The 12,500-nt window shown below is 35.5% G+C and overlaps 1 protein-coding gene across 7 annotated transcripts in view; it reads right to left on the reverse strand.

Annotated features, from left to right (window-relative positions):
- Nucleotides 1-12,500, reverse strand: part of LOC106874645 (citron Rho-interacting kinase) — a 284,276-nt gene that overhangs the window by 204,408 nt on the left and 67,368 nt on the right. For all 7 annotated transcript variants that reach the window (XM_052978350.1, XM_052978339.1, XM_052978352.1 and 4 more), the window contains exon 2: nucleotides 6,521-6,732. In XM_052978350.1, coding sequence (XP_052834310.1) covers nucleotides 6,521-6,722 — 202 coding nt within the window. In that variant the 5' untranslated portion in view covers nucleotides 6,723-6,732. The remainder of the gene's footprint in view (nucleotides 1-6,520; nucleotides 6,733-12,500) is intronic.

The raw sequence follows: 12,500 nt of genomic DNA on the forward strand, positions 1-12,500 counted from the left end.
ATAAACCTTTAGCTCCTTTTTTAAACCAATTTTCATGCATCCTTATTTTTCCAACTATTATCTACATGGATTACCATTGAACTTTAAAAGCTCAAAGACAATATAATGTATTGGTATATTTATTTTTTTTATATATTATTTTTTTCATTTTTTACTTTTTTGTAAAAAAACATTTTCATTCTCCCTCTTCTTGAAAATTTGCCATGCAATGAAAGCCGGTTAGAAATCTATATTAAAATATACTTTCATTTTAGCATTCTGCCTTATTATTAGTTTTCATTTTCCTATTATTTCTCCACATGCGGTTAACACAACCCCACTATTTACTGACTTATATATATGCATGACTGAGAAGCTTGCATTCCAGCCATGTGATTCCGGGTTCAGTCCCACTGTGTTGCACCTTGAGCAAGTGTCTTTTATGGCTAGAGCCAACCAAAGCTTTGTAAGTAGATTTAGTAGATGGAAACTAAAAGTCCATCGTATGTGTGTGTGTGTGTGTGTGTGTGTGTGTGTGTGTGTGCGTGCGCGCGCGCGTGCGTGCGTGCGTGCGTGCATGCATGCATAGCCTTGTCTCAACAACACATGATGGTTGTGAACAAGTGTCACCATCATACAAACAATGTTGTTCATTTCCAATCTTCTGTGAAAAACATTTCTGGCAATGGGGAAATGTCTTGCTTAGAAACAGGTGAGGATCAGTGACAGGAAGGACATCTAGTCAAAGAAAATCAGCCTCAACAAATTTTGTCTGACCTATGAAAACATGGAAAAGTGAACCTAAAATAATATTTTTACATCCACATTTTTCATGCCAGAATTGACTGAAAAAATATTCTATATCCTGGTGCCCTTCCTGTTACCAACTCTTGCTTGTTTTCAAAATAAGGTGCTTTATTCCACTAGTCTTTGCATGACAAATCTCTGAGGTGTGGAACATAATGATTATGCAGGACATAGCATATATCACTGCTACCCAAGTGATATCAAAAAGATACACAGAGACAAACACATACACAATGGGTTTCCATACAGTTTCCATCAATAAAATTTCACTCGCAAGGCATTAGTCAACCTGAAAGTATTGTAGATGACACTTATTCAAGGTGTCATGCAGTGGGAATTGAACGCAAAACCACAAGGCTGCAAAGTAGTGTCCACAATGTCTTGACCGCATCATAGTTTGTCAGTCACATAAACTCATAATTCTACTAATGCCTAAATATAGTAAGATACTGCATCTTGTTTTGGAGTATCAACAAGAATAGAAATTTATGAGGAATTTATGATTGTGAATATCAACAATCCAGATATCCATACAATAGTATGTTCCTATCTACATTGTGCATCATGATAATGGAAGTAACTGAAACAGAGCAAAAAGTAAACAGATGGTAGTTATGGTAGCAGAGGGCAAGCATGGTGGTGTTGATAACGGTGAATGAAGAAAGATTTATAAAAAGAGAGAAGTACTAAAATATATAGAGAGTAAAAGTCAGAGAATATAAAAATAAGATATGATAATGGTTAATGACGGTGGTGGTAGGGTTGGTGACGTTTATACTGAAATGTCAGGGAGTAGGAGTAAAAATAGAGAGTGGTAAAGCTAGCTCAGGGTTGTAATGAGAGAGAGAAGTGAAAGGATGAGTAAGAGTGAGAATTGAAATAAACAAATAAGAGAAGAAACAGAACATTGAAAGCATGAAAGTGATACAGAGATGGAGAGGGAGAAGGAACAATATGAAACACAGCAAAGTTTATGCAGTCACCACTGCTTTAGCTATCTCACTATCTCATTATATCTCTCTCTCTGAATTTATGTTTTTTACAAATATCTTAGTATATACAATGTTTAGTTGAAAGTTTACAACACAAATGCTGAGATCTGTAAATAGGTATGTATTATCTTTATGATTGTCAGCATGTGCATAAATAGTAGAAAACACTTGCCAATGTGTTGAACAGTGGAACTGAACTGAAAACCACACAGTTGGGAAGCAAACTTCTGAACCACACAGCCATACTTGCATGAGAGAGAGAGAGATCGAATTGTCCCAAGTGTGTGAATAAGTACTTCACTTGAGTTTTATAGTGTCAACAACTGATTAGAGCTGAAGTAGAAGCCTAACAGTTAGCAATGTTTTAAACATGTTTTATCCATGAAAGATTGGAGGTTACGGGACATAGTATTTGCAGCGAGTTTGAGCACTTTTGCTGTGTTGTTCATGAATAAGAAGGATAGAGCCTAAGGTTGTTTATGGTCTGAGTGTTGGTGAAGAAAACTAGCTATTTCTCCCATTCAGTACTCATTGTTGTCACAGTACATGGAGGTAATGCAAATTCGGTGTGAGGTATCTAGACTGCAAATGGATAAGGGACACACATAGGATCTGTTTCATTATAGGTGTGCGTGTGCATGTACACACACATGCTTAGAAGTGGCAGTGATTAAGTTATTCATTCTCAGAAGAAAAAGTATGAAAGACATAACCCAACCATAAAGTTTAACCCCTCCATCTCCCAGTATAAAGCTGCCTTTCTCGGGGTTCATGGTCCTGTATGCTATATGGCAACCTTGCTAGCGTGGGTGGCATGAAAAAAGCAAGTAAACACTGTAAACTGGTTGATATTTAGAAAGGTTTCTAGCTTTTAAAACTGAAAGAGACAGTAGAGCATTGTGTACTCCTTGGACCCATCAGATCCTGTTCAAACCATTCAACCCATGCCAGCATGGAACACAGATATTAAGTGTTGAGTATGATGAAGTATGCCTGACTTGACAGACTATAAACTGGAGACAGCTTCATTATTGCAAAATATGATAAAGCAATGTAAGAGTAAATTCCAATGAAAGGTAACTTTAGTTAAATTCTCATAACAGATACAATTGAGAACAATAACATTGCATTGGCTTAAGTTCTTAAAGGCAAGAAACAACTTATATGTAAGTCTGAGGTGGATCTGGCTGTTCACAAATCATACTTATAGTCAGTGGTGGTTTAGACAATATTAATCAGTATACATTTTCTTGCTTGAGTTGTGGAGTTGAGGCTTGATTTTTCTTGGTTAAAACTTGGTTTTATCTTGCCAGATATTGTTTATATGTATTCCCGTAAATAAGAATTACATCACTGTCCTCTCCCAATGGCTTCTTCAATTCTCCTTGACAACCTCTCATCTTCCTCTGTTTATGATGTACCTCTCCTCTCCACTATCTGCTGATATTTACTCATATAATATAGAATAGCATGAGACCAACACCACCTAAAAAAACAGATTTGCAAGCAAGACATAGTCAGCTCTCCAAACCACCTAGGAAGGCAGTAACTCTGAATCATACTCAAACAGTGATGAATCACCTAACCCATACCAGTATGGTTAATGGATGATGATGACATTGCCTCAAACTCAAAAGGAAGAAACAAAACACCCAACATTAAATAGACAAAGCTTACTACCCTCTTGACACAAACTCAGTCATTAACATTCAATTTATGGAGCCCCAAGCAAGAAAATGCAATATTTCGATCAATATATGGTAAAAAGTTGAAACTATATGAATAATTTTTTACTAAATTAGCAAGTCAGTCCACTGTTCCTATCCATGTACTCTATTTGAGCAACAGGTTTTCATTCTTGTTCTTCAGAAAGTAAAACATGAAACCCCACCACCCCCTACAAAATTCACAACATTCACCCTCTCATCTACTCCCTATCTGTAACCATCTTTTCTTCTCCCATACACTCTTACAAACTTTACTCTAGCCACACTTCTTGTTCTCACTTCCTTTTTACATATCTTGTGTCTTGAGGGTTCACCCGACATCTTATCACCACCATTCTTATGTCTACCCAGTTCCACTCTCAACCTCTATTATATAATGAAAGTAGCTACAGCAAGAAACCTGTTCTGGTTTAGCCCTTCTCTCTTACTTCATCCTATAGTATAAAGTCATTGCCTTCCCTGCTGTAGCCCACTCAGTTGAAGATCTTAATTTTGCAGGCTGCATGGTGACCTCACCTGTACTGATGCTAAGAAAAAAAAGCCTCAAGTACATTCTGTAAAGTGGCTGGCAATAGGAAGGATCCAACCACAGAAACCATGCTGCTAAGGCAAACAATGGAGCACAATGCAGTTTTCAGACTCGTCAAACCATCCAATCCATGTTGGCATGGAATACTGACAATAAATGAATAATATATGATGGGGTTTTTCAGTTTCCATCTATCAAATCCACCCTCAAGGCTTTGACAAGCACAAAACCTTAATATGGAGTTTCTACTTGTACCCTGAATTCTTTTGCTGTACTCATTGCCAACCTGATCATAGGTTGTACAACTCTCACCAACCACTCGTCTATCCCTAGTTTCCGCATTGACTACCAGATAATGGATTGGGGGACCCTGTCAAAAGCTTTCTCCAAGTCAACAAAGGCCAAGTACAGAGGTTTATCTTTGGCTATGTATTTCTCCTGCAACTGCCTTACCAGCATCAATGGTGCTTCTCCCTGGCACAAAACCAAACTACATCTCATCCAAGCTAACTCTCTCCCTAATTAGTTGGGCTATGACTCTCTCGATTAACTTTCATCACCTGATCCAACAATTTGATACCTCAGTAATTATTTCTATCTCAGGTATCACCTTTACCTTTGTAGCAGTTGACTATGGTACTGCTACACCAGTCATTGGGTATGACTCCTTCATGAACCACCTGATTTACTTAACCTGACTAGACCTTAACCCACACCACCATATATTTTAAGCATCTCAACAATGATTCCTGATGGGCTGGGGGCTTTTCTTGTCTTCATATCCTTAATTGCTTTATCTACCAAAGAACTGTTGATTCAGGTAGCTGGTCCCTCAATTGGGTCAACATTTGGAAGACTCTGCTCCTCCCATTTATTCTCCACGTTCAGCAGTCTTTCATATTGGCATTTCCAAGCCACTCTGCAGAATTATTAAATGCAAGTGCACCATCATCCATGTGGACACATTTCTCTCATGCACTGTCTTGCAATCCGAAACACTTTAGTTCTTTGGTCCTCACATCGCTGAACATAGGTAAACTTCTTTTCTGCTTCTCCCTTGGCTAGATATACACTTGTCTCCTAGCTTCCCTTCTGGCTATCTGATACAGTTCCCTGCTTCTCGCCCACTCTTCCAGGCCTGTTTCTTTGCTCTAATGGCCCTGTTTACCACATTGTTCCACTACCACATTACTCTAGGTTTGGATGGGACTTTGCACCAAACACAGATTTGGTCTGTGGCACTCAACAAGCTGTCCCACAGGAATTCCCAGTTGTCCTCTATGCCACAAATCTGTATCTCCTCCTCCCTCTCATCAGATTTCTCAATTAGGATGTCCCTAAATCTCTGACCATATGAAAGGTCTTTAAACTTCCAAATCTTTCTTTTCCAGATTGGTCTGCTTCTTGGCATCCTTTTGGTCAGGAGTCTAAAACCACTGATGACTAGTTTATGCTGAGGGGTACATTCTTCACTAAGAAGGATCTTTGTATTTAAGAGCAACCATGCATCCCATTGTCAGGTGAGAATGTAATCAATCTGGTTAGTACAGTTACTTGAATGGGAGGTTATCAGGTGGCTGGCTGGCTTCCTGGAGTTGGTGTTGCAGATCAATAAGTTGTTTGTATCACAGAACTCCAGTAGCCTTGTTTCCTCTGTTTCAGGGACCAATTCTATGGACACCATGAAAGATACCAGTCTACCGTTCAACATGCCTATTGAAATCCCCAGCCACATGCGTATTATTGTCTACTTGCCTTGATATCGCATGATAGTTGTAGGCGAGTGTCACCATTATACAAGTAGTGTCCTATTGTTTCCTACCTTCCATGAAGGCCATGAGAGAATATTAACAGGTCAGGGTTGGTGAATATTAACAGGCTGGTGACAAGGCATCTGGCTACAGAGAATCTGTCTCAACAAATTCTGTCTGAGCCATGTGAGCATGGAAAAGTAGATGTTAAAATAATGGACGATAATGATAATGTAAACAAACTGTTCCACAAGAACAGACCAACTCATGTTGGTCTAATACAATTGGGTAATAAAGACGATTAGGAATTTACCTTTCCTTTAGCAAAGTAACCAAAACAGTTTGTGAATCATGTTAATTCAGCTTAATCTTAGCGTTGAAATATTTACTCTCCTAACATGCTGGAATGGAAAAGCTAAGAGATATTATTCTTAACCAAATGATTAATTCGGTAGGAAGAATGAGAATTGAAAGAATGTAAACAGCTAGTAAATTGAAAAACTTTTGATTGGGGGAGGGGGAAAGGAAGGATAAGTATTTAGTGTTTCACCAAAAGCAAACCATTTCCTCCCCTTTATTAATTATTAATCATATATATATATATATATATATATATATATATATATATATATATACACACACACATACACACATCCAGTTGATCATATTAAATCTCAGTGTATTTTCTATCAAACAGAATTGAATAAACATGGACAAAGATTGAACAATACTTACATTTCTTCACAAACTCATAAACATATTTGTTTTTCAATAAGTTTTGTGTCTGGCATTCGTTAAATAAAACATATAAACAATCCAAGAGCCCCTGATGGTTCACTAATGAATCCAATATGCCAGCCTCTTGGATTTCTCCTTGCATCAGCTTCTCCAGTTTTTGGATTCGACTCGTAATCGAATCCATACTTTCATTATCCATTTTGATTTCGCTAAAAGAAGAAAAAAAATAATAGTAATAACAAATGAATAACAATAATAAAATATATAAAGAAAAGTAATGCAAAGTCTTAATAAGATGACTTTAATATAAAAAAGAATTTCCTAATTGATGAACAGATTTTTTTTTCCTTCTTCAGATGAGTAAACAAGTTATTATACAAAGGCATATAATTGAACAGCAAATGCTTTTAGTTGAGTTTGCATTGTATTGAAAGCTTATCCATTTATCTCAAGATCAAATTTGCCCCTGAAGTATTAGGATGTTAATTTGTTGTAAATGTATGGTATTTAGAAATTATTTCAGTGAAGGAATAGTGCAAACATTTGCAGCTACAAATGAAAAATCATCGAACATCTGAGGAAAATATTGGAAAATGTAAGTAAAAGCTGGGCATGTGGGTAGGTATGAGAAATCATCTGATCATTTAATCATTTAACATCCATGTTCCATGCTGGCAACAGGTAGGTTTGACAGAATTAGATGGGTCTAGGGCTACATTGTCCTCAACTGCCAATTTTGGCATGGTTTCTCTAGTTGAACGCCCTTCCTGATGCCAACCACTTTACAGTGAGTACTGGGTGCATTTTTTCACACCACCAGCACTAGTGAGGTTACTATACATATTGCAAAACTACAAACCCTGAGAGGTGGCTTTATGCTAGTAGATGAGGGGTTGCAGGATAGGGACAGAACAGAACAGAATAGGTTTCTTGCTGTAGAGAAGTAAATTATATGACCACTCACATTTTAGAAGAGAAGATGGGAATGAGTGGGGTGGAGTGGTGAAGAGATAAAAATAGTAGCAATGAGGTGTCTGTATGGACCCTCAAGGTGGGGAGGTAGAGATTGAAAGAGTGTATGGGATAGTGAGCGATGGAGACTGGATGAGGTATGTGTGAATACAATAAAGGACAAGATTTGAAGGGTGGATGTTTTATCCAATGGTGAATAAAGAGGTGTCCAATGATGCATGGGGATGAAGAGCAGCAGAATATAACAATGATACAATGGACAGGGGTGGGGGATGATTGGTTGGGTATGGACCATATAGTCCCTTCACTGATTTGCAACTGGTAGTAATTTTAAAAAGTTATAAATGCTGCTGTTGGTATTTTAATTTATTTATTTACTTTTTAATAACATGAAATAACGAAGCTACCTCATTAGCTATTAACAAAGTTGAAAACAACGTCAGGCACCCCCCACCATCTTTTTTTTTTTTTTTTCATGTCTTGTTTTAAAAGGATAGTTGAAATAGTAGAAAAATATTCTAAATCATTAAACAAATTTTGGATATATAACCTAAAATTGAAAGCCATAAAATTATTTCAATTACAGTCTTTAAAAAAATTTTTTTTTTTTTAGAAAAATACAAGAAATAGTTCATTTTTGATTTCTTAGTATTTATTTTTAGGAAATGATCGATAATTCTTAAGGATAGTTCTTGTTAACAACTGCATATTTTCAAATCACTTTATGGAAGATTTCTTTCAGTTACTCCCAAGAGTTGTTAGACTTAAAATGTAAAGATATATATATATATATATATATATATATATATATATATATATATATATATATATATATAGGATGCCAGTAGTAGCCACTTCTTGTTCTATTTCATAACCTATTTTCCAATCATTAGAGAATCTCTAATGAGCTGCTTCTTTCAGATTTCACAACCTGTCAACTCTCTTCTCTCCAAGCCAATTAAACACTGACAAACCACACATGCTTCAGTTTTGAAAACTCCCTAATTTATCAATTTCAAGTCAGGTTTGCAACAATTTTCACTGATATGCTTGTTCTTTTATGTAACTAATTTATATACAACTTATTCACAGATAATAGAATATGAACTCAAATTAAAGGTTGGTACTACAAGTCAGCTTTACTCAACAAAATACATCAATGTTAACACAATTCTAAAACAACCACACCATTAAAATTATACTAATGACTTAGAAATACAATTAAACTAAAATGTATATACGAAGTTCGATCAAAAAGTATCAGGACTGTTGCTATAGTAACAGAGCTAAAGTATGCAGAGTGAAACCCCTTGGCACAGATTGACTTTGAACTCTGTAACACATGCACATTAAGTTATAATGTTTTTGCTCACTTCCATTGTTTATAGCAGTGCTTGGAAGTAAAGTGTGTAGAGTGTAGTTGTCTCAAAATGAAGGTCAGGTTTCAGCTGTGCAGGATCATCTTCAATGCGTCAAAGACAAAAACAAGATTTCTAGATGTTGAGGAAATCCAAGATAATGCAATGAGGCAGCTGCTAGCTATCCCCCAAAAAAGAGTTCCAGGAATGTTTCCATCAATGGAAATGATGTTGGATAACTCACTGCATTCTTAAAAACACTTGTATCAAAAGACAAGTATATTTGGTTATAAAAAAGGAACCCCAAAAAAAACATACACTCTACAGAACTTGATCTATGCAAATGGAGCTAAGCTAATATTTTCAGTTTGTATATAACCCACACCACTTGTTCTATCCTCACTCACTTCTACAATTCATACCTTCGTGTTCCATGTTCACACCTCATTATTCTGGCCCCTACTCTCATACTTTAACATCCAGGTCTAGCATAAAGCCTCCTGCCTCTCAACTGAAGCTTCACTCAGTTGAAGGAGATTTAAGTTTTGCAAGTGCAACCTCACTTGTGCTAGTACCATGAAAAAAAAGCACCATGTACATTCTGTAAACAGGTTGGCACTAGGATGGGTATCCAACTGATGAAACCACACTAAAGCAGACATTGAATCATGATGTAGTCCTCAGACTAGTTGGATACCGTCAAACTGTCCAACCAATGAAACACAGACATTAAAAGATGGTGATGATGACAATGACCATCTTTTATAGGTAAGCTCTGATGTCTTTCAAAATCAACATTTACATACAAGCAAGCTTGACTGCATATACATACAACTCAGGATGATAAATCTCATCAGCTGAAATATTTATTAGTTGCTTAAGGAAAAACATTACTACAAGTGTGAGAAAAAATACAAACTAAATATTCTAACAGCACAACTGCAATGAAATTAACACATCAGTGGTGTGAAACAAACCATATACAAAACTAAAGCTACAGAAAATTATGTAATTTTGAAATTAATATTTAATATCTATCAAGAAATTAGTTTCTTGACAAGTTAATAATAAAAATAGTTGTTTGAATTGTAGTAGTGTTGACAACAGAGGTGGATTTAATGAAAGAACAGAGAAAGGACAGGGAAATTCATTTAACCAATCCATGTCATATAGAAAATACAATCATCACCATCAATTTAACATTCGCTTTTCCATGCTTGCATGAGTCAGAATTAAGGCAGATTTTCTACAGCCAGATACCGTTCCTGTCACCAACCTTCACCTGTTTCTAAGCAAGATAATATTTCCCCCTATGGCAAGACATTTTTGTAGAATATTGGAAATGAATGATATTGTATGACAGTGACACTCATAACTATCATGTGATGTCAAGACACACACACACACACACACACACACACACACACACACACACACACACACTTCTTTCAATTTCCATCAACTAAATCTATTCACGAGGCTTACTCAGCCAGGGATTATATTGAAAGACACTTGCCAAATGTCCCATACACTGGAACTTAACTTTAAAAAAAAAAAAACCATGTGGTTGAGAAGCAAATTTGTTAACCACACAGCCATAATGTGTTTAAAAAAGTTCACACACACGCACATACAATGAGCTTGCATGACTCACATGTTAAAAATGGATAGTCTTCTCTAGATTTCTTACTTAAAAAGACCAAAAGTAATGACATTTGATGTAATTTTTTGAAAACAAAATGAAAAAAAATTATGAAAATAACACAAAAAATTTAAGAATCTTTCATTTCTTGCCCTCCTCTCCTGCATTTGCTTACAGACTAAACATTATACAACTACTAGAAAGCATTTGTCTTTACAAGCATGTTAACCTAAAGCTTTTCTTAGATGTATGTGGCACTGCTTGCAGCTGCCTCCTCATAAAACCTTCTGCATTATTAAGACAACTGCTATCTTACATTCTTTTTTTTTATTTTTACCTTTGTTCATCCCATAATAAGTAAACCTAAAAGAGATCTTCCATAACATTTTCCTCAGTGCAAATTATGCTTCTGAATTCTTTAAAACTTTTCCATCCTGAGATGACACTTTTGTGAGAGTTTAAATATTAAACATAATTAGTGATTAAAAATAACAGAAATAATGAAAGAACAAAACAATCCTAAGTAAACTTGACACCAGCAAAGAAGATGAAAAAAGAAAGGTAAACAATGCATTCTTATGAAAGACTGAGTGTGAGTTTTGACCCTTTCTTCTTCCCTTCTCCTTCTCTCTCACTTTTACAAGCCACCTCAAAAATAGAAATTGTTACCCAAGAATGCACCTAAAAATAAAATAAATGGAGAATGGGGAAAGCAAGAGAATGATAAGAAATATAATCAAGGATAAAAAGGAAAGAGTTAAAAAATACCAAAACAATTTTGAATTTTTTCTTTTCTTTTCTTTTTTTTTTAAGTATAGCAAACGAAAAAATGCACAAAAAAAAAAATAAATAGATACATAATTAACCAGCTAAGGTGTTGAAGGAGTAAAAGTAAATATAGAACATGAAGAAAATCTGAGTCAAGATATAAGGATTAGCAACAACAAGCTCTCAAAGACTTAGACAACTATAGCAACAGAAAGATAAGTGATTTAAGTGTTATAGAGGAAATAAAGGTTGAACTAAAATTAGAGAACGACATTGAATAATATTTTAAAAGCCCAGAGGAACTAAAAAAAAACACTGCTTATACTTTTATTGTTATCTAATTTTTATGTCAGTTCAAAGTAAACATTAAAGGTTATTTTATGATTGGTTGATGGTAAAGTTTTATTTTTGAAAGATTTTTCCCATTGGAATAAGAAAATTCACAATGTATAGACAATTTCAAAGCTCTTGTGTGTATCTAAATATACAGTCAATGAATACATGCATATACTAACTGCAGTGCATTCATGTTTGACAATGCAATCAATATAATCAATCAATGAGCTCAATCTTCAATATTTAGATTTCCAGTTTTCCTGAAATCAAAAATTCAAGCTTAAATAGTCAATAAAAATCCAATACAGAATGGGGGAAGGGGAGAGAAAAAATTTCTTATGATAATAATAATGATTTCTTTATTAACCACTTTCGCACATGGCCAGCAATTTGAAGGGAGGGGATTAATTGTTACCATTAACCTCAGCACATCCGATAGGATGAAAGGCAAAATTGACCTCAAAATGTAAAAAGCTGGAACAAATACCACAAAACAATTTTTCCAATGCTCCAATGATTCTGTCAGCTTAATATTTTCTAGTATAGGCAAAAGGCTTGAAATTTTGGCAGAGGGGGTTAGTTGATTAATTTGACCCTAGTGCTTGACTGGTACTTAATTTATCGACCATGAAAGGATGAAAGGCAAAAGCCAAATTTGAACTCAGAGTGTAAAGATGGATGAAATGTCGCTAAGCATTCTGTCTGACATACTAATGATTCTGCCAGCTTGCCACTATAATAATGATAATCATTTCTAATATAGGTAAAAGGCCAGCAATTTTGAGGGGAGGGGCAAGACAATTACATCAGTTCCCAGTACTAGGCTGGTACTTTATTTTATCAACCCTGGAAGGATGAAAAGTAAAGTCGACCTTGATGGAATTTGAACTCAGAACATAAA

The sequence above is a fragment of the Octopus bimaculoides genome, chromosome 2 (genome assembly GCF_001194135.2).
Source record: "Octopus bimaculoides isolate UCB-OBI-ISO-001 chromosome 2, ASM119413v2, whole genome shotgun sequence".
NCBI lineage: Eukaryota > Metazoa > Mollusca > Cephalopoda > Octopoda > Octopodidae > Octopus > Octopus bimaculoides.